We start from the raw sequence: 22875 nt of genomic DNA, 5'->3' as shown, positions 1-22875 counted from the left end.
GCTGTTCTAAATAGTGCTGCTATAAACTTGAAGAAATCTTTTATGTGCAGACTCAGATTTCTTCTGATATATGCCCAATATTGGTGTGTTAGAATTACATGGTAGTTCTATTCCTAGTATTTTAGGAACCTCCTTACTGGCTCCACTAATTTACATTCCTGCCAATAGTGTTATAAGGGTTTATTTTCCCTCACATGAAATGTAATCTCAGTGGTTTTTCTTTTTATTATTGTTGGTGGTGGTTGTGGGGCTTGAACTCAGGGCCTGGGCGCTGTCTCTGAGCCTCTTTGTGTGCTTTACCACTTGAGCCACAGCTCTACTTCCAGTTTTTGAATGGTTAATTGAAAATAAGAATCTCACAGAAGCTGGGCACCTATAATCCTAGCTACTCACAAGGCTGAGATCTGAGGATCACAGTTCAAAGCCAGCCCGGGAGGGCAGGAAAGTCCATGAGACTCTTATCTCCAATAAACCACTAGAAAACCAGAAGTGGCGCTGTGGTTTAAGTGGTAAAGTGCTCACCTTAAGCTGAAGAGCTGAGGGACACCGCTCAGGCCCAGAGTTTAAGCCCCACGACCACCACCACAACCAACAACAACAAAAAATCTCACAGGGACTTAAAGTGCCTGGATTCACTCAGTTCTCAGCTTCCTGAGTAGCTAGGATTATAGGCATGAGCCCACTGGCACCCAGCTTCATTGCTTTTTTTTTTTTTTGGTAGTATTGGGTTTTGTACTCAGAGGCCATGGATTTCCTAGCCAGTTGCTTTACTATTTGAGCCATACCGTCAGCCTTTAACGTACTGTAATTTTGATTTGAATTTCCCCGATGACTAAAGATGTTGAACATTTTTTCCTGTATTTATTGGCCATTTGTACTTTTTGTTGTTGGTTGTGGGGCTTGAACTCTGGGCCAGGGCACTGTTAGCTCTTCAGCTCAAGGCTATCACTTTATCATTTGAGCTACAGCACCACTTCTGGTTTTCTGGGAGTTTTTTGGAGATAAGAGTTTCACAGACTTTACTGCCCAGGCTGGCTTTGAACTGCAATCCTCAGATCTCAGTCTCCTGAGTAGCTAGGATTACAGGTGTGAGCCACCAGCGCCAGGCCTTTTGTACTTCTTTTGAGAACTGTTCAGTTCATTTTCCCATTTATTGGTTGGATTATTTGTCTTGTTGTATAACTTTCTTAGTAGCTCTTTGTATATTCTAGATATTAATTGTAAGGTCTGCACAGGGACACCTTCCTACCTCTTGGCTAAGTTTCAGCCCAGTATCTGCTACCTAAGTAACTGGCATACCTGGAAGCAGTCACCTTCCCCTCCAGCTAGGTCAAATCCTGGGCTACCTCTGGTCACATGCCTCCCATCTGACCTTGAGGTCACAACCAGATCCAGTGTGGCCATACCTTCCCCTCCCCGCCCCCACCTGGCCACACCTCTTCCTGTCCCTGGCTTAGATAAGTCCTGGCCCAGGGGTGGGTTGCCTCTTCCTTTTCAGCCATGCCTCTCCACCATGCACACTGGGGGCAGCAGTTCTGTAAATAAACTTCTTTTCCTGTTTGAATAGCACATGGTGGTCTCTTCATCGGCTACCTAATAAAACCTAAATATTTAATATACACCTTATATTAATCTTTTATCTATTAAATAGTTGGCAAAGATTTCTCCTTCTGTGGGCTATTTCTTCACTCAGGTAATTGTTTTCTTTGCTATGTTGAAGTCTTTAAAGTTGATGCAATCCCGTTTGTCATGTTAGTTCTTGCTATCATTTCCTGAGCTTCTGAATCCCATTCAGGAAGGCATTGCCTAAAGCTTCAGGTCTTACATTAACTACTTTGATCTATTTTGTAATTGCTTTTGCACAGCATGAGAAATAGGGATCAAACTTCAATCTCTACATGTGGATATCTAGTTTTCCCAGCACCATTAGTTGAAGAGGCTGTTTTTCTTTCCAATATTTGTTTTGGGTATCTTTGTTGGGAATTGCATAGCTTTGTCTTAATGGGCTTGCTCTGTAGTAAAAATTTTTTGGTAGAATAGAGCTTTGAACTCAATGCTTTGTACTTGCTAGACAGGTGCTTTACTACTTGATCCATGTCCTCAGTGGTTTTTTTTTTTTTGGTGTGTGTGTGTATATGTGCGCGCGCGCGCGCGCGTGTGTGCCAGTTCTAAGACTTGGACTCACGTTCTGGGCACTGTCCCTTAGCTTTTTTTATTCAAAACTGGCATTCTACCTCTTGAGCCAAAGGACCACTTCCAACATTTTGGTAATTAATTGGAGATAAGTCTCACAGAAGGGAACCTTACTGTATTGTTGGTGGGAATGTAAACTTGTTCAATCACTTTGGAAAGTAGTATGTAAAACAAAAAAAGCTTTGTAAATAAAATCTTAACATTTTGGGTCAAAACAACAACAAAAATGACTCCACATAGAGCTCCCCTATGACCCAGCAATCCCACTTTTGGGCATTTATCCAAATGATCAAAAACAAGACCATACTAAAGCTACCAGCACAACCATGTTCATTGCAGCATTATTAACCATAGCTAAGATATGGAACCAACCCAGATGCTCCTCAGTAGATGAATGGATCAAGAAAATGTAGTATATATACACAATGGAATTCTATGCCTCCATCAAAAAGAATGACATTGCCCCATTTGTTAGGAAATGGAAAGACTTGGAAAAAATTATATGAAGTGAAGTAAACCAGGCCCAAAGAAACATAGGTCCCATGGTTTCCCTTATTTGCAATAACTAGTATATGTCTGAGACAAACAGAAAAGGTCAGATAAGTTGATTTTAGGTGAAATGAACCCCAAGATTAGTATTCAAATGTTTTTGCTTTCTTGCGATTGTTTCTAACATATTTATAAGATGATTTTTTTGTTGCTTTGTATGTCCCTCCCCCATGGTATAACCCCTTCTTTCATTGTATTTGATGTTGGTATAATTTGTGGAGGGGAAGGGAAAAAACAATTTGTTTAAATAGGGGTACAGGTGGACGCATTGCAACAATGAGATGTACAAGTCATTATGTAGAAGAACGAACTTTACAGCTTTGGCGGGGAGGAAGGGGGGAGATGGGAGGGGTGGGAAATGGCAAGGGATGGGAAGGTGAAACAAAGGAGGAGGCAACAATGCTTGATAAGAAATGTACTCATTACCTTTCCCATGTAATAACCCTTCTGTACAGTATTTTCACAATAAAAAAAAAAGTCTCATAGACTTTGCTATCTGGGCTGGCTTCTAATCATAATCCTCAGATTTTAGTCTCCTGAGAAGCTAGGATTACAGGTGTGAGCCACCAGCACCTAGCACCTTAGTTATTTTTAAGGTAGGGTTTCACCTTATGCCTGGCACCAACCTCAGATTGGAATTCTTTTACCTGTATTCTTTCACATACCTCAGATCAAGGCTTGTGATACCATGGCTAGCTTATTTCTTGAGATGAAGTCTTTTTTTTTTTTTTTTGGGTCCAGTCGTGGGGCCTGAACTCTGGGCCTGGGCGCTGTCCCTCAGCTCTTCAGCTCAAGGCTAGCGCTCTACCACTTGAGCCACAGCACCACTTCCGGCTTTTTTCTTTTTGCTTATGTGGTGCTGAGGAATCGAACCCAGGGCCTCAGGCATGCAAGGCAAGCGCTCTACCACTGAGCCACCTTCCCAGCCCTGAAGTCTTTTTTTCTTTATGAAGTTTTTTTCCTGAACTGTCCTTAAACTTAAATCTTTCTACTTCCACTTCTCAAGGATCTGGGAATATAAGTATTAAGCCACTGTACCCAGCCTTTCTATAGTATAATTTTAAGTTGGATTGTGATACTTCTAACATTATTCTTTTTTGCTCAGAATTGGTCTTTGTGTTTCCAAATGAATTATAGGATTTTTTTTTCTATTTTTTGAAGAATGTCATTGGAATTTTGCCAGAGGTTGCATTGACTTTGTAACTCAATTTTAGTAATCTAGCTATTTTCACAATATTCTGATTCATGAACATGGGTCATCTTTCTATCTCCTAGCAACATACGAGCTTTGCGGGGGGGACATTTCATATGCAAACATTTTATACTGTGTGACAGGCACTTTTTATCTAACAGCATAAAGGAAGAGGGTAGCCAGGTATGATGCATGTGCTCGCTGCTTGTGAAGTGGGAGGATTGCTTGATCTGAGACTGGGGCTGTCTATAGTACACATCACAAGTGGGACTAAGTCTGTGAATAGTCACTGAACTTTAGCCTGTCTAAGACAGCAAGACCCCATCTCCCCCTACCCCCCCCCCAAAAAAAAAAGAGACTGGGAATGTGACTATGCATGAAGCCTTGGGTTTGATTCCTCAGTACCACATAAACAGAAAAAGCTGAAAGTGGCACTGTGGCTCAAGTGGTAGAGCTCTAACCTTGAGCACAGTACCTGGGCCCTGAGTTAAAGCCCCAGGACTGGCAAAACAACAACAGCAACAATAAAAATAAAACAGGCAGGTGGCTCATGCCTGTAAACCCTAGCTAATCAGGATATTGAGATCTGAAGAACAGAGTTCAAAACCACACCAAGCAGAGAAGTACATGAGACTTTGTTGTTGGTGGTGGTGGTGGTCATGGAGCCTGAACTCTGGGCATGGGCACTGTCCCTCAGCTCTTCAGCTCAAGGTGATAGCTCTACCACTTGAGCCACAGCACCACTTCCGGCTTTTTCTGCTTATGTGGTACTGAGGAATCGAACCCAGGGCCTCATGCATGCAAGGCAAGCACTCTACAACTGAGCCACCTTCCCAGCCCAGACATTGTTTTTTTTTTGGTCTGGGGCCTGAACTCTGGGCCTGGGTGCTGTCCCTCAGCTATTCAGCTCGAGGCTAGCACTCTACCACTTGAGCCACAGTGCCACTTCTAGCTTTTTTCTTTTTGCTTATGTGGTGCTGAGGAATCGAACCCAGGGCCTCGAGCATGCAAGGCAAGTGCTCTACCACTGAGCCACCCTCCCAGCCCCAGACATTCTGTTTTTATCACTCATTTACCATCAGTTGAAAAAAACGTTCACTGGACACTGTTTGTGCTGGGCTGGGGAGGTGAGTGTTGGAGTGTCTGTACTGTTGCTGTCCCCTCCAGAAGTAGTCTTTTATGAAATACCATCTTTAGTCTCTGATTTGGAGGTTCACGTTAGACACCACCATCAATTTTCTTAGCTCATCTATCTTCTGCTTTTATTTATTTATTCATTTCTGTTACTTCTTAGGTTTTGTATCCTGATGGCCAGGCTCAGATGATCCACCCCAAGCCAGCAGACTTCCGGAATCCTGGCCCCGGCCGGTACCGACTCATCACTCAGGTGTACCTTTCCCATACTGCCTGGACAGGTAAAGAGCAGGTAGAACAGAGTGGGCAGGACAGTATTTTCCTAGAGATCACAATAACTTTTAGCTTTTTTTTTTTTTTTTTTGCAGTTGAATAAAAACAAAACATAATTGAGGGCTGGGAAGGTGGCTCAGTGGTAGAGTGCTTGTCTTGCATGGATGAGGCCCTGGGTTCGATTCCCCAGCACCACATAAGCAAAAAGAAAAAAGCCAGAAGTGGTGCTGTGGCTCAAGTGGTAGAGCGCTAGCCTTGAGCTGAAGAGCTGACAGTGCCCAGGCCCAGAGTTCAGACCCCACAACCGGTTAAAAAAATAAATAAATAAAAAACAAAACAAAACATAATTGAATCATGAATGCTGAAAATTAAACTTGAGTCTTTAAGGGGTTCATAAGCTAAAACTGGGCACATGAGGATAACTGTGCTATGCTGGCTGGATGAGGAACAAGATTCCATTAGAAGACATACAGGAAGTTGTAATGAGACCAATGTCAGGAGGCCACTGACGGTCCTTTTCCAACTGCCACTGATTTGTCGGGTACCCTTGAGCAAGTAACTTTCTGAGTCTATTTCTCCATCTTGAGGATGAAGAAGAAAATTCTCAAACTATAAATTTGTAATGAAGATTCCTCTGGAAATTATAGTTTCATATTTCTGACAAAAAATTAAAATCACTGTCTCTTCGTACATGCATAGTTAAGTTTATACTCATGAAACAAGTAAAATGTTAAGTAGTGTTAAGTTTTTAAAAAGAGGTAGACGAGTAAGACCAACACCACAAGGTGGTTTTCAGGTAAGGGATAGGTTTATTCATCGTTCCTGCTGGCACTAGGCCATCTTGGTCCTCCACGTGGTGGGGAAGGCCTGGGAAAGAGAGCTGAGAGAGCTGGGAAAGAGAGAGAGCTGGGAAAGAGAGGAGAGCTGGGAAAGAGAAGAGAAGGGAAGAGTAGGAAAGAGCTAAGAAAGAGCTAGAAAAGAGCCTAGAGAGCTTCTGGGCCTGGGCTAGGCCTTATCTAGGGTATGGGCGGAGAAAGGTGTGGCCACATCAAATTCAGATGTGACCTCTTCCAGGTGTGCCAGTTGCCTTGGTAACGCAGGTACTGGGTGGAGACTTTGCTGCGAGGAGGGTGGAGTCTGCTCACCATCCAGGAACGGATCTTACAAGGAGATGTTCACAAAGCAACAGAACAGTTTGTGAAAGGAGAGTAAGGTTATGTTTTTTTTTTTTAATCTGTAAGAAAAATTGAGAGAATATAAGTACAAAAGACATATTTTAAGCCTATAAAGTGTCTTTGGAAAAATTAGAGACTCAGGCTTTAGAACCTACAGGCAGTGGTGTTTCCTAAGTCACTGGTGCTGGTTTAAGAGCATGAACTCTACTAGAAAAAGTGTACAGTGCCACGAACTTTGGTTTTAAAAATAGGGAATGCACTTCTTTTTGGCACGGCTGCAGGCTTCCTGCCATCATGGTCAATGTTCTTAAAACCCGCCAAACTTTCTGTAAGAAGTGTGGTAAGCACCAACCTCACAAAGTAACTCGGTACAAAAAAGGCAAGGATTCTCTGTATGTCCGGGGAAAGCATGGTTATGACAGAAAGCAGAGTGTCTATGGCAGTCAGACTAAGCCAATTTTCTGGAAAAAAACCTAAGACTACAAAGAAGATTGTGCTGAGACTTGAATGTGTTGAGCCCAACTGCAGATCTAAGAGAATGCTAGCTATTAAGAGATGCAAACATTTTGAATTGGGTGGAGATAAAAAGAGAAAGTGGCAGTGATCTAGTTCTAAGCTCCAACTTTTGTTATAAAGACTATAATATCATGATGCCTAAATTCCAACTTTCATTATGAAGACAATAAAATTGTGAGGTCAAATTCCCTTTCAGGAATTCTTTGTGTGTTTTAAAATACATAAAGAACTGTTCAAGGGAAGCACCAATGGCTCACTTCTGTAATCCTAGCTACTCTGGAGGCTGAGATCTAAGGATCATGGTTCAAAGCCAGCCTGTGCAGAAAAGTCCATGAGACCCTTAAAATTAACCACCAGGAGAGCCAGAAGTAGAACTGTGGCCCAAGTGGTAGAGCAGTAGTCTTGAGCAAAAAATGTCAGAGACAGTGCCCATGCCTTGAGTTCAAACTCCAGGACCAGTACCAAAAAAGCAAAACCTATTTAATGCCATCAAAAATGTCCGCTATCTTATGAGTATTAGATGGGACCTGATGAATCTATGGTGCTTTCAGGAGGAGGAAGTGCAGTTCTTTTACCCAGAATTTGCTTCCCTGAGCATCTCATTTCATGACTTTGATTCTTAGTATGTTTTTGCACTCCTTGGCATTAATACCATGAGAGTAAATTATTACTCCCAAGTGTGTGTGTTTGAGAATGAACTCATGATTAAATCAGGGCTTCTCACATGCTAGGCAAGAGGTCTGCCACTCAGGTATACCCTAACCTCTAAAATCTTTGCTTCAGGAACCCTAGTTATAAAGTCTTGCTGTGGGGCAATATTGTTTGGGGAGGAGCTGGCTCAGGGAAGAAATCAAAGCATGTTAAGCCTTATATGAGCTTAAAGATCTTGAAAAGGATATTGACACCCTCTTGTTTACACAGTCAGTCATTCCCCAAACTAGAGCTAAATCTCAGCTGTCTGCCTCTGAGCACAAGATTTTTCTCTAGTAGGCCCTGTTTCTTCTTAAGGCATTTTAGTTCACTACAAGTCTTTCTTTATGCGGGGAGGAGGGCCACATATTGCCAGGCTATTCTCATTGGAGATAGTCTTCAAGAATTTGCTTTTCAGTTACTGTTATTCTCATTTAAAAATTTTTATCCTCAAAAAAAATTTTTTTTTATCCTCAAATAGTTACTCCAGGGGTTTTGAACATGTCCTTCTATGTGTGCAGTGCATCTTGATCAGTGCCACCCTTCCAACATTCCAACATTTTAATTCTCTGCATCACATTTGTTCATGTTAGATGTTTTATTTGATTGTTTCCTTGACCTTCTCTCTCATTAGAATTTAGGCTTCATTGGAGCAGAGATTATGCTGTCTTTCTTTTTTTTATTTTTATTGTGAAAATACTGTACAGAGGGGTTACAATTACATGGGCAAGATAATGACTACATTTCTTATCAAGCATTGTAGCCTCCTCCTTTGTTTCCCCTTCCCATCCCTTCCCATCCTCCTCCCCGCCCCGCCCCCCTATGCTGTCTTTACTTCTGTAGCCTATGTTTCTTTTTTTATATATATACTTTTTAATTGTAAAAATACTGTAGAGGAGTTAGTTACATGAGCAAGGTAATGATTACATTTCCTATCAAGCATTATTGCCTCCTCCTTTTTCCCCTACCATCCCTTCCCTCCCACATCCACAACTACACTCCCTCCATCCCTAGCCTATGTTTCTATTGCTTAACATATAGTAGAAACTAGGCACCAGTAAAGTTCATGCCTGTAATCTTAACCTCTCAGGAGTCTGAGTTCTGATCACAGTTCAAAGACTGAGCAAAAAAGTCTATGAGATTCTTATCTCAATTAACTTTAATCCCAATTAATCCTATCTCCACTTAATGTGTAAAACACTGGAAATGAAGGTGTGACTCAAGTGGTAGAAATCAGAGCCTTGAAGCAGGGTGTTGGTGGCTCATGCCTGAATCCTAGCTACTCAGGAGGCTGAGATCTGAGGATCATGGTTCAAAGCCAGCCTGGGCAGGCAAGACCGTGAGACTCTTTAATAAACCACTAGAAAACTGGAAGTGGTAGAGCTCAAGTGGTAGAGTGCTAGCCTTGAGCTGAAGAGCTCAGGGATGGTGCCCAAGCCCAGAGTTCAAGCCCCATGACCAACAAAAAAAAAAACAAAAAGAAAGAAAGAAAGCCTTGAGTGAAAAAGCTAAGTTGAGAGCTCAAGGCCTTGAGTTCAAACCCCAGTACTGCCACACACTAAAAAAATTGGAATACAAGATTATGTAATCAAAATTCATTTAATCTTTAGACCGTGTAGTGGCAGCTTATATTTCACAGTTTAGAAATAAGCTGACCGGTAAGGTACTAAGCTAGCCCTCAGATTGCCAGGTTCTTAGATCCCTTTTTTCACTCAACTTACTCCTTTTTGGCCTGGAATAAGAAAGTAAAAAGTCTTCTCATTCGAAATGCACTTTCACCTCTTTCTCCTAACCCAGAAGTGGAGCCTGGAGTTTATGTAGTCTGTCAGCAGCTTCCTGATAAGGTTGTTCTTGTTCCTCTGAGAGGCTAGATGGTGCATATAGAGAGCTGGGTCACACAGGCCAGGTTTCACATTCTCCTTTCCTTTGTATGAGTCTGAGGAAATTATCTTACCTTTCTCATTGTCCTAATATATTTTTCTCTAGTACTTGAAAACACAGGGCCTTTCACTCACTAAAACTCAGGGCCTTACACTCACTCATCTTGCAGCTTAGCTGTCACTCAACCACTTGAGCCACGTGTCCTATTTTTTTTGCTGGTTATTTTGGCGATGGATTCTACCAAACTTTTCTGCCAAGGCTGCCTTGAACTGAGGTCTTCCAGATCTCAGCCTCTTGCCTAGCTAGGATAACAGATGTGCGCCACTGGTGTTTAGCAATGTTTTCTTAATCTTTAAGGTGGGGAAAACAATATAAACCAGAAGGTTGATAAATAAGGTTGTATGATTTGTTCCAGTTGATTAGTCTTTGTTACGTGCTCTCTGTTCTATGGTATTGGCCTTCTTCCCAAAGGCTGAATAGAGAAGGTAAAATGACCCTGTAGATCTGATTACTCCATCATCTCCCTCCAAGATTTGGCCCTCCTGAAAGTGCTGTGAGTTCCATACCTGTGGCTGTGTGGGATGGGCTAAGAGGGTGTGGTGGGATAGCTGATGCTGGTACCTGCCCTGAGTCCTCCTTGTAGGAGGTTCTTCTGAATCTGATGTCAGAGCAGTGCTAGTTTGACAACAGCTACACTCATGCTGCTTTCAGGCCAGGTGATATGGGGTGTGCATGCCACATGGCTGCTAAATGGGAAGGTGAGTCTGCTCAGGCTCCTGCTGATACCTAAAATTGCTGGAATTGGTAAAGCTGACTTAGCCTTTCATTCTTTTTTTTTTGCCAGTCCTAGGGCTTGAATTCAGGGCCTAGGCACTGTCCCTGGGCTTCTTTTGTTCAAGGCTAGCACTCTACTAGTTAAGCCTCAGCACTCCTTCTGTTTTTTTCTGTTCATGTGGTACTGAGGAATCAAACCCAGGGCTTCATGCATGCTAGGCAAGCACTCTACCACTAAGCCACATTCCCAGCCCTAGCCTTCCTTTCTTTTGGTCGGTCATGGGGCTTGAACTCTGGGCCTGGGCGCTGTCCCTCAGCTCTTCAGCTGAAGGCTAGCACTCTACCACTAGAGCCACAGCGTCACTCCTGGTTTTCTGAGTGGTTTATTGGAGATAAGAGTCTCCTGCCTGGGCTGGCTTTGAATCACAGTCCTCAGATCTCAGCCTCCTGAGTAGCTAGTATTACAGGCATGAGTCACCAGCGCCTGGCTAGCCTTTCATTCTTATACTGTTTTCTAGGAAGATGTCTGGAAATGACCAGGAATAAAACTGGTCTGTGGAAGAGTCCTGGAGCCTGTACTCATTCATTTAGAGCCCTCCAGCTAGCTCCTGCTGTCTGAACTTCTTAGCCTGAGACTTATCTTTAACTCTTGAACTTTTTGCCTCAGTTGTACTAAAATAGTGAGGATATCCCAAGCTCATTCTATTTTGGCCTTTGTACTTGCTTATAGGTTTGGCTGAAATTCTTTTCTCCTTCACTGGGGAAGCCATGTACTTAATCAATCCTCAGATCTCAGACTCTTGAGTAGTTAAGATTATAGATATGAGCCACCAGTGCCTTGCTATAACTTTTTTTTTTTTTTTGTCATGGGGCTTGAACTCTGGACCTGGGTGCTGTCCCTCAGCTCTTCAGCTCAAGGTTAGCACTCTACCACTTGAGCCACAGCGCCTCTTACAGTTTTCTGGTGTTACTTGGAGATTAAGAGTCTCATGGACTTTTCTGTCTGTTGGCTTTGAACCGCTATCCTCTGATCTCAGCCTCCCGAGTCGCTAGGATTACAGGCATGAGCCACCAGCGCCTGGCTGTAGCTTCCATGTTTAATACTGCTTTCACTTGCTGTTTTATGTAAATTCCTAACAGCTGCCCAGTTTTGGTATGGGTCTTTTTTGTCTTTTGTTTCAGAACCATGCCAGGTAGAAGTGAGACTGCTGCTGGCCTACAACTCCAATGCTCGCATTCCAAAATCCCCCTGGATCGAGGGTGGTGAGGGGTCACCACAGGTGGAAACCAGCATCGAAGGCACCATCCCCTTCAGCAAGCCTGTGAAGGTTTACATAATGCCGAAGCCTGCGAGGCGCTGACTCACAAGCAGTCTTTACCACCTTGGCCTAGAAGCCCTTCTTAGGTACAGTGGGCCAGAAGCCTGGAGCACTTCACCTGGAAATGGTGTGTAGCCCTAAGTAACATGTGGTAGCACACACAGGACATTATTTTTTTATTAGAAAACCAAAACTTTAAATTTTACAACACCTCCTCCCCATGAAATAAAGCTGGAAAAAACACCAAGTTGTTCTTATTATTCTTAATGGTTTTATTATTCTGATCCTTAAAAATTGTGTGTGGCTAAAGTTTCAGCATTTATAGCACAGGCTTGCTTACAGGTATGTTCTAAGGTGTGAAACACAAAGATCAAAATTTCTAGCCACTTCCAAAAAACTGGTTATTTGAGCCACAATCTTGTTTCTTAGGACAAGCATCTGTTTGGCAAGGGCAGCTTTAAAACTGACTTAATAGCTGAACTTTTTCAGCACTGAAAGCTCCTGCAGGAACTTGGCCAGCCGTTACCTTGCTGAGAGGTCTCTTCTCTAACCCAGGTGGGTTAAGGACTGAGTGAAGAGCCTGAGAATGAATCACTTCTATCCTGAGGGACATTCTTGATCTTGTTTGCCATTATCGTTAGAACCTCCTCCCTTTACTAAAGTAATATAGAAGGATCCTATTTTCCCACTGTCATGGGAAGGAGGGAGCCAGTGAGAATAAGTCATTTGTGGCTACATATCTGATGTGTGGAGCTGTGCGTGAGTTAAGGGCAGGTGTGATGGAGCCATGACAGTGCTGCAGAGGTGAACCGTGTGGCCGGCTGTACCGTGTGCTCTCCTGTCATTTAATCTTTACAGAAGGCGAATGAGGCTGAGATTAAATCACCTCTGGGAAAACTATATAGTAAGTCATGAGGCCTGTATTCATTCAAATTGAAGCAAAAGCCACCACAGAGGAAGTATATGCCTACAATGATTTGAGTACCTCCCAAAGTTCATGTGTCAAATTTCATTCCCAGTGCAACAATGTTAGGAAATAAGACTTTAGAAGAGCTGGAGAGATTCTGAGGGCCTGCCTCAGGAATGGATTAAAGTAATTATCAGGAGAGTGGGCTACTTGTCACAACAGATTTGGTGTAAAAGCAATTTTGGCTCTTTCTGGTACTTGCTCTTGCCCTTTCTTGCCCTTCTGCCTTCTGCCATAGAATGATAAAGCATGAAGATCCTTGTCAAATGCCAGCAGAGCCATGATCTTGAACTACTGAGCCTCTGGAATTGCAAGCCAAATAAATTTCTGTTCATTATAAACTGCCTCTTTTCAGGTATTGTTGTAACAGCAGATAAAGATAATAGCCGGCACCAGCTCTCTGTGCCTCAGTTTCCCCATCTATAAAATAGAGGTTATATGTTAAGTATTATTGAATGGGAAGGATTAAACAGTGCTTGTTAGAATCTGAATTTGCAGCCATTCTTGATCATATTTGGTATTTAGAGAGCTTTTAAAAATACTAGCAGGTTGTAACTTCTGATTCTATGTGCTTACTGTGTGCCGACAGTGTAAGCTCATAACATTAGTTAACTTAGTCCTCACAACCACTGTATGAACTGCACATCATTGTCTTCATTTGAAAAATATAACAAAGTCTAGAGAAATGATACCTGAACCCAGACAGGCAGTCTTGTCTCCAAGAGGTTATAACTGCTGTAGAGGACAAGGAGAAAAATCATCTCTAAAGAACAGAGCTTTCTAGTGTGCTCAGTTTAATGCATCTCAAGGATGGGTCATTAATGTGTTCTCATGTGTCAGGGCAACAAGATGCTAAAAAGGTGCCAGCCAGCCTTAGAGATAAAGGAAGCTGGAAGCAGGCTGAATCACAACCCAGCTCTGACCTAACGGCCATTGCTGACAGCCTGGAGCATTAATGCAGACTCTTGCCTACTGACTGAACCCATGATGCTGTAACTGTGGAAACCCTTAAGGGAAGAATAACCTGTGCACGGTTCAGATTCAGTACCCTTTTTATAAAAATCCTTCCAGCCGGGCGCTGGTGGCTCATGCCTGTAATCCTAGCTACTCAGGATGCTAAGATCTGAGGATTGCCATTCAAAGCCAGCCCAGGCAGGAAAGCCAGTGAGACTCTTATCTCCAGTTAACCACCAGGAAACCAGAAGTGGTGCTGTGGCTCAAGTGGTAGAGTGCTAGCCTTGAGCTGAAGAGCTGAGGGACAGCGCCCAAGCCCAGAGTTCAAGCCCCAAGACTGATAAAAAAAAAATTAAAAACATAAAAAAAAATTGGAGATAGTAAAACTGGGGATAAGCTGGAAAAGATTTTTTTTTTTTGGTCTGTCATGGGACTTGAACTCTGGGTTTGGGTGCTGTCCCTCAGCTCTTCAGCTCAAGGCTAGTGCTCTACCATTTGAGCCACAAGCACCACTTCTGATTTTCTGGTGGTTTATTGGAGATAAGAGTCTCACAGACTTTCCTGCCCTGAATGGCTTTGAAATGCAATTCTCAGATCTCAGCTTCCTGAGTAGCTAGGATTACAGATGTGAGCCACCAGCACCGGTATCCCCAATTTAGTCTTTCTGCAGGGACAAAGCCAAGACTTCATTGTTTGGTAAAACCCAAAATGTAGTAAACTTTTTTTTTTTTCTACAAGAGGTGGCTATACATTATGGGGCAGGTTTTGACTTGGTATCAGAATAAAATTTTCAAAGTTACAAATCTAGTGGACTGCACTAAGAGCTATGGAATTTGCCTTGCTGGATGCATCTGAACAGAGGTGGAGGAGCAAATCCTGACAAGTCTGTGGTGAGGAATTCACTTCTCATCTGAGGGGTAAGCTGTCTTTTAAATTCCTTGTTCTCAAAGTTCTGTAAAATATGGTAAGTTTTACTTTTTTCTACATTTGTTTCCACACTTTGTGTTATTGAAAGGAACATGAGGAATCCTCCAGTGAGACACTAACCCCAGAGATGGAGTTAGTGATAAACCAGGCCTCCTGCTTTCTAATGTAGTACAGTTTTCATAACCAGGGTCTGTTCTAGTAAGTGGTCTAGCACACACTAGCCATGAGAGCACTGGAGTTTCTCTGCATTCTTCACACAAACAGCCATTTTGTCTTTTTTTCCAATGTCTGTCCTGGAGCTTAAACTCAGGGCCTGGGGTGATGTCTCTTAGCTTTTTTACTCAAGTCTTGACTCTTGAACTACAGCTCTGGCCTTTTACTGGTTAATTGGAGATAAAGTATCATGGGCTTTCCTGTCTTGGCTGGCTTTGAACTGTGATCCTCAAATTTCAGCCTCCTGAATAGCTAGGATTACAGATGTAAGCTGCCACGTCTCACTCATCCTGTCTCCTTTAGATTCTGCTTCTGTAATGTTTCTTGGCTCAGTTGTCTGCTCATTGTACTTACTGTTTTCTTAGGCAGCCACCATTGCCTCTCAAGTGTGACATTTGTCTCCTCTCGCTTCAATTTTGCTCTTTCCAGTCTATGTTTCACATAGCTGTCAAGATCAACTTTTCCAAAGCTCAGGTCTGATCACACCATTCTCCTGCATCTGACCCTCAAGTGTGTCACTACTGACCTAGGGTAAAGACCATCCTGTTCTGGATGGCTGCCCACCTCTTCTTTGTGCCCAGCCTCATGCTGCATCCCACTTGCTCTGTATCATTCCCTCTCTCCTTTCTAAGCCTTTGGAATTGAAGAGATTTGGAATGTGCTCTTTGGTCTCTCTAGTGGATCCTTTTGTCTAGTTCTTGCCTCATTCTAGAACCCACCCATGTTTTCTAGGGGCATGGAACAGGCCCTGTGTTCCCATGGCCTCCTGTACTTTCTCCATGCATAGTATTCTATCATTGTTCTGCACATTCATGATTACAAACTCCTAAAGAAGGCAGGCAGGCTAAGTAAAAGTGTGGCCGAGAGGAAGATAATAGACATTGAAGAATTGGAGAGCAACTTCTCTGTCAAAAGACTGTTACCGTTACATTCTGCTTAATTACTTCAGTCTGTAAATGAGGACCTGGTGATGTCAAAGCTAGGTCAACTGGAAAAGCAAAATATTTGCATTTTCTTCTTCTTTTTAGTCAGTTGTGGGACTTTAATTCAGGGCCTGAGCGCTGTCCCTGAGCTCTTTTGCTCAAGACTAGCTCTCTACTACTTGAGCCACAGTGCCACTTAACGGCTTTCTGGTGGTTTATTGGAGATAAGAGTTTCACGGACTGTCCTAGCTTAGGCTGGCTGTGAACTGCAATCCTCAGATCTCAGCCTCCTGAGTAGCTAGGATTACAGGTGTGAACCACTAGCACCAAGCTTTTATTTGCATTTTTATATAAAATATTCAAAAATTAAGGAACCAACTGCCTGAATAATAAGTGGACTAAAGATTTAAAGAGAGACTTCTCTGAAGAGGAAATAAGAATGCCCAATAGACACATGAAGAAATGCTCAACTTCTCTAACCATAAAAGAAATGCAAATCAAAATAACATTGAGATTCCACCTCACCCCAGTTAGAATGGCTATAATCAAGAACTCTAGTCCTAGCTACTCAGGAGGCTGAGATCTGAGGATCAGGGTTCAAAGCCAGCCCGGGCAGGAAAGTCCGTGAGCTCTTATCTCCAATAAACCACTAGAAAACTGGAAGTGGCGCTGTGGTTTAAGCAGTAGAGCGCTTGCCTTGAGCTAAAGAGAGCAGGGACGGCTCTCTCAAGCCCAGAGTTCAAGCCCCACAACTGACAAAAAAAATTAAAAAAAGAAATCTAGTAACATGCTGGAGGCCAAACGGGAACCCTACTGTATTGCTGGTGGGAGTGTAAACTTGTTCAACCACTTTGGAAAACAGTATGGAGGTTCCTCAAAAGACTCCACATAGAACTCCCCTGTGACCCAGCAGTCCTACTTTTAGACATTTACCCAAATGATTACAAACAAGACCATATTAAAGCTACCAACACAACTATGTTTATCGCATTATTCACCATAGCTAAGATATGGAACCAACCCAGATGCCCCTCAATAGATGAATGGATCAAGAAAATGTATATAAATATACACTGAAATTCTATGCCTCCATCAGAAAGAATGACATTGTCCTCATTTGTTAGGAAATGAAAAGACTTGGGAAAAAGTTATTTTAAGTGAAATAAGCCAGACCCAAAGAAACATAGGTCCCATGGTTTCCCTTATCTGCAATAACTAGTATATGTCTGGGACAAGCAGAAGAGGTCAATATCTATGTACATATGACCATATAAGCTGATGCTAAGCGAAATGAACCCAGAGATTTTATCTTTCTTGCTGTTCTTTTTAATGTACTTATAATGTACTTGTATTTGATACCTGTGTCCTGCATCTTGTATATACATTTTTCTAATTTGGGAAGGGGAAGCAAAATAACAAACAGCTGAAGTAAGGATACAGGATGACCCATTGTAACAACAAGATGTACAAGATACAATGTTGAAAAGGAACTTTACAACTTGCAGAGGGCGGGGGGGAGGAGGTGGGGAGGTGGGGAGGAAAGAGATGGTAGGGGAAAAACAAAGCGGTAACAATGTGGTAACAATGCTTGCTAGGAAATGGACTCTACCTTGTTCATGGAACTGTAACCCCTCTGTACAGTATCTCATATTAGTAACCAGATCTGGGAATGCGACTTAGTAGTAGAGTGCTTGCATAGCATGCACAAAGCCCTGGTTTTGATTCCTCAGTACTATATAAACAGAAAAAGCTGGAAGTGGAGCTGTAGCTCAAATGGTAGAGTGCTAGCCTCTAGCAAACAGAAGCTCAGGGACAGCGTCCAGACCGAGTTCAAGCCCCAGGACTGGAAAAACAAAAACAAAAAACTTAGTAACCAAATGGTAAAATTATTGAAACAAAACATGTCTCCAGCTAAATTTACACCCTCACCATCACTGGTGTTTACATTACCATCACTGATGCCTATTAATCAGAGTACCTGGGCACTAAGAATGCTTATTTTTTATTATTTATTTATTTTTGGTCAGTTGTGGGGATTGAACTCTGGGCTGGGGCCCTGTCCCTGCGATCTTCAGTTCAAGGCAAGTGCTATACAGCTTGAGCCACAGCAACACTTCCGGTTTTCTAGTGGTTTATTGGACATAAGAGCTCACGGACTTTCCTGCGTGGGCTGGCTTTGAACCACAATCTTCAGATCTCAGCCTCCTGAGTAGCTAGAATTACAGACGTGAGCCACCAGCGCCTGGCTTTAAGAATGTTTATATAGTATGTCCCTGGCACAGTCCTGGCACATCCCTATCAAGAAAAGAACGAATAAATGCATGAATTCAGAGCAAACTTAGTCATGACATGCCTGCAAAAGCAAACCTTCCCAGTTTCTGAAGGGACTTTATATTTGGCTTTCACATGACTGAAGAAAGGTACATGTATATCACTGGGATGACTTGTCTTAGGAACCATTCAGGCTAGAAGAAATTAAGTGTGTGGGCAGATTGAAGGTTGTGCTGAATCAAACAATTTAATAATATATGGAACTAAGTATAGTCTGGTGTGGAAAAAATAGCTTCTTTCCAGGTTCTGCATCTTTCTGGCATTGACCATGTGAACCCGATTAGGAAGTAGCATTTATACAAAGTAACCTCACTGACAGATATTTCTCATTCTAGGAAGTTTGTGCATATGTTTTTTCTTGTCCTCCTCTCTGCCTCCCTCCCTCTCTTTTCTGAGTCAGATCTTTTTACGTAGCTCAGGCTGACCTTGAATTTGTGATCTTCCTCCCTCAGCTTCTGAATGCTGGAGCTTGGTTATGCATTCTTTACTCTGATTAATTTATCATTCATGTAGGGCTCGACACTGAGTTACCATCCACTGGGGCTGTCTTACCTTATGTCTTAAATAAATAAAATATCAATGTAGGTAATATAGAAATAGTCCTAGGGACATAGGCATTAAGAGCTTGAGGGAGGGGCTAGGAAGTTTGCTCAGTGGTAGAGTGCTTGCCTTGCATGCATAAGGCCCTGGGTTTGATTCCTCAGCACCACATAAGCAAAAAGAAAAAAGCTGGAAGTGGCGCTGTGGCTCAAGTGGTAGAGCTATCACCTTGAGCTGAAGAGCTGGGGGACAGCGCCCAGGCCCAGAGTTCACGACTGGACCCCCCCCCCAAAAAAAAAAGCTAGAGGGAACAGATCTAGAAAGAGCTTGTCATCTCACTAATGCAGAAAGAGTTGTATGAAGGGCACTAAGCAAGACTTCCCCAGATTCTCAGTGTAGAAACTCATTCCTGGGGTTTGGAGCCAATAGGTCTATTGCTAGAAAGAGATCAAAACACAGTGTGAGTACTAAGTTTGGCTTTGCTACTTGCTGGGTAAAGGTGGAAAAATACCTTCACTTTCCATTCTGGTTGTCTTAGTTCCTCCCTTCTTGCCAAGCCACATCTTAAGTTGCTGTCTGGTCTATGGCCCAGTCAACAGGGCCAACCAGATCGTAGGATCACATAGAGCAAAAACCAGCCTTCTAAGGCTGTTGCTTCCACAACAGCAAGGGTAGAACAATTAGTTAAAGTTGTGATATCATACCAAGTAAATGTCCACCTCAAGTGGTTGCCAAGTAAATGTTTGTTCAGTGAATGAGTATACATTTTCATTCTTTGAAGACTCAGCCTATGTGTCATATCCTTGGTATCTTTCCTAATTACCTTTCTATCCTGAAAGGATACATTACTTTTTATTTATACCACCACTGAACCTTGTAAGTATTATTAAAGTACTGTGTCATTGTCTGTTTCATCCACATAATTCCTAAGGTCAGGTACTATAACTTAAAACACCCTGTAGTCCCAAGATCCAGCAACAACCAGATAAGAACATTAGCAATACAGTCTCGGTAAATGAGCATGAAAGAGACTTGCTGAATCAACTAATGCGATCATTCCTTTGGGCCCTAACTTTCTATGAATCTGTGATATAATGAGATGCTATAAATAGAGCCATAAAATGAAACTAGTCAGTTTATACAGTAACTGTTAATGGAAGCATAATAGCAACAATGCTTTCCATTTATTAAGTCCTTACTATAGGCCAGGCTGTGAGCTCAGACTATGAATTACCTCATTAATACCTGCAGTGATTCCAGTTACTAATATTAATATGTCTGAAAGGTTAAATAAATGGCCAAGCAGTGAAGTAGTACAGAACTAAAGTTCAAACTCAAGGCTATTGGATATCAAAGCTCATACTCAATGCTCTTCAGAGGCAAAATATGAAAGTGTGATAGATGGCAGTTTAAAAGTTCTCTGTCTTTTTTTTTGGTCATGGGGCTTGAACTCTGGGCACTGTCCCTCAGCTCTTCAGCTCAAGGTGATAGCTCTACCACTTGAGCCACAATGCCAGTTCCACCTTTTCCTATTTATGTGGTGCTGAGGAATCAAACCCAGGGCCTCATGCATGCAAGGCAAACACTCTACCACTGAGCCACCTTCTCAGCCCTTCTCTCAATCTTTTCCAAGGCTTTACATGGGCCACTTGGGTATATAATAGAAGGAAGACCAGAGTCAGCAGGGACCTTTAAAGGACATCCAGTCCAGCCCAACATTGTACAAGCACAGGATGTCAGAACTGTGTGGCTCAGGTTTCAGGGATAGTTAGTAGAGGAGCATGCCTAGAACCCAATGAGGATATACTCCTACTGTCACTGTCGCTCAACTGCTCCCTTGTTTTACTCTTCATAAGCCATTTTCAATACCCTCCATCACTTCTGCCTTCTTACTTGCTCTATTTTCCTTCCTAACTGACTTCATAAATAGCACACATTTTATTTGTTGCCTTATCTTCCTTACTAGAAATATAAACTTCCTAAAAACAAGACAACATTTTCTGGCATAAAAGTATTCTAAAAAGTTAGTTGGCTTGATGGCCAACTACCATGTGATTTTAGTGCACTGAATTTTCTTTGGCCTTCAAGGTATAGCCTTCACTTTTGTCTGAAATTTCTGATTTTGCCAGCCTGTATAGAAGTTTCAGGGAGTATATGTGTTTACTGATTTTTAGTGACTACTAAGGCCTTGCCTTAGCCATTCATGTATCTCATTAGCCTGACACAGGATTTGACACAAGCTGGTGTTTAAAAAAACAAAACAGAAAACCACACATACACACACAAAGCACAAAGGGAAGCAGGGCACAGATGGCTTATGCTTATGACCCTAACTACTCAAGAGGCTGAAATCTGAGGACCAAAATTTGAAGCTAGCTTGGACAGAAAAGTCTATGAAACTCATCTCCAGTTAACCAGCAAAAAGCTGGAAGTGGAGGGGTAGGAAAGCACCAGACTTAAAAAGAAAAAGCCAATTGAAAGTGGGAGATCCTGAGTTCAAGCCTCAGGACCTGCACCAAAAATAAATAAAAGTTTAAAAATGCAAAGGGGAAGCTAGGTACTGGTGGCTTACACCTGTAATCCTAGCTACTCAAGCAGCTGAGATCTGAGGATAATGGTTCAAAGCCAGCTGGCACAGGAAAGTCCATAAGATTCTCATCTCCAGTTAGCCACCAGAAAATCCAATAGTGAAGCTGTGGCTCAGGTGGTAGAGCACTAGCCTTGAACATAAAAGCTTAAGGACAGTGCACAAGCCTTGAGTTCAACCCCCAGGACACGGACCAAAAAAAAAAGGTGAAGTTGGTGTGGAGAATGTGCAGAGTGACAGTCATAAGCAACATTGCTTCATGGTTTATTCTCTTAAGACTTCATCAGCAGGTGGAATGGAAGACGCCTCCCACCCTGACCCCTTTGGCAGCCAAGGCATTATACTCTTTCACTGCCCGCTCTGTCTGGAGGACCCGTACATCAATGCCTTGTTTCTCGAGGTATTCCACAGTGGATGGGGGCACCTGGAAGGAGGAAAAGAGATGACTACGTAGAACAAGCCTTCCCTCCCTCCCAGCTTAGTTTCCTGCCATAAGGCAAACAAATGCTATAAAATTAGTAATAATTATCACTCCTAAATCACCTTGTATGTTACCAGTCCCTAACTTGGAACTGAACCCCAATGAGTGAAAAAGGGATCTGAGGAGCTGGATGTTAACACAGTGGCAAGGTGGTAGCAATATATGAGACCCAGTCAGTGTCGGTGTGGAAGACCTTCTAAAGTTGTAATATAAAAAAATATATATAATATATAATATCAGCTGTAATGATAATATCTATCTACAAAGCTCAAGTGAAATGGAAATGAGAAAAGCATGTCTTTTGGAGCAAGGTTTTTTTTGTTTTTTTTTTTTGTCTGTCATGGGGCTTGAACTCTGGGCCTGGGCGCTGTCCCTCAGCTCTTCAGCTCAAGGCTAGCTCTCTACCACTTGAGCCACAGAGCCACTTCCCGTTTTTTCTATTTATATGTGGTGCTGAGGAATTGAACCCAGGGCCTCATGCATGCAAGGCAAGCACCCTACCACTGAGCCACCTTCCCAACCCCTTGGAACAAGTTTTGTATTTAAGTCCTTGTTTCCAGTATAACTTGGATAATGAGTTCTGAGTCTTCTATAATTAAAGTAGGGGTACTAAACCAAGAAACAGTGTTTAATGAGACTAAGCAAGCAATAGTATGGAAAATGTCTAGCATTATGCATAGTTAAAACCATGTAAATGTAAAGTTTGAGTTGGTCCAACCTAAATCTAGATGCCAACTAGTTGCCAGGTACCAACCAAAAGACTTTGACCAGCTTTAAAAAAAATTGTGCCATATAAGGGGCTTGAACTCAAGGCCTTAAACTCTGACTTGGCTTTTTCATTCAAGACTAGAATTCTACCACTTGAGCCACCCCTCCACTTCCATTTTTTTCTAGTCCTAGGTCTTGAGCTGAGGACCAGGGCACAGTCCTTGAGCTTTTTAGATTCTACCACTTAAGCCACAGTTTCATTTCCAGCTTGTTAGTAGTTCAGAGTCGTACAGACTTCCCTGCTTGGACTAGCTTTGAACTGTAATCCTCAGATATCAGCCTACTAAATAGCTCAGATTATTGGTGTGAGCCACCAGTGCCTGGCCATATCCAACTTTTTTGGAGTTAATTGGAGATAAGAGTCTCATGGGCAATGGGCTGGTGGCTAATGCCTGTAATCCTAGCTATTCAGGAGGCTGAGATCTGACGATCATAGTTCAAGGTAGCCTAAGAAGGAAATTGGATGAAATTCTTTTTTTTTTTTTTTT

At 42.4% G+C, this 22875-nt stretch overlaps 2 protein-coding genes and 1 pseudogene across 5 annotated transcripts in view; 2 read left to right on the top strand and 1 right to left on the bottom strand.

The window, feature by feature from the left end:
- Positions 1 to 17143, top strand: part of Ints4 (integrator complex subunit 4) — a 129838-nt gene extending 112695 nt beyond the window's left edge. For all 3 annotated transcript variants that reach the window (XM_013014166.1, XM_013014165.1, XM_013014168.1), the window contains 3 exons: positions 5229 to 5349; positions 11560 to 13214; positions 17110 to 17143. In XM_013014166.1, coding sequence (XP_012869620.1) covers positions 5229 to 5349; positions 11560 to 11738 — 300 coding nt within the window. In that variant the 3' untranslated portion in view covers positions 11739 to 13214; positions 17110 to 17143. The remainder of the gene's footprint in view (positions 1 to 5228; positions 5350 to 11559; positions 13215 to 17109) is intronic.
- LOC105984090 lies at positions 6811 to 7120 on the top strand (annotated as a pseudogene).
- Positions 17144 to 21393: 4250 nt separating the features above from the next.
- Positions 21394 to 22875, bottom strand: part of Aamdc (adipogenesis associated, Mth938 domain containing) — a 34141-nt gene continuing 32659 nt past the window's right edge. For both annotated transcript variants that reach the window (XM_013014029.1, XM_013014030.1), the window contains exon 4: positions 21394 to 21562. In XM_013014029.1, coding sequence (XP_012869483.1) covers positions 21422 to 21562 — 141 coding nt within the window. In that variant the 3' untranslated portion in view covers positions 21394 to 21421. The remainder of the gene's footprint in view (positions 21563 to 22875) is intronic.

This window comes from Dipodomys ordii, unplaced genomic scaffold, assembly GCF_000151885.1.
Source record: "Dipodomys ordii isolate 6190 unplaced genomic scaffold, Dord_2.0 Scaffold22, whole genome shotgun sequence".
NCBI classification, from domain to species: domain Eukaryota; kingdom Metazoa; phylum Chordata; class Mammalia; order Rodentia; family Heteromyidae; genus Dipodomys; species Dipodomys ordii.
This window is presented reverse-complemented; position numbering and strand designations above follow the sequence as displayed.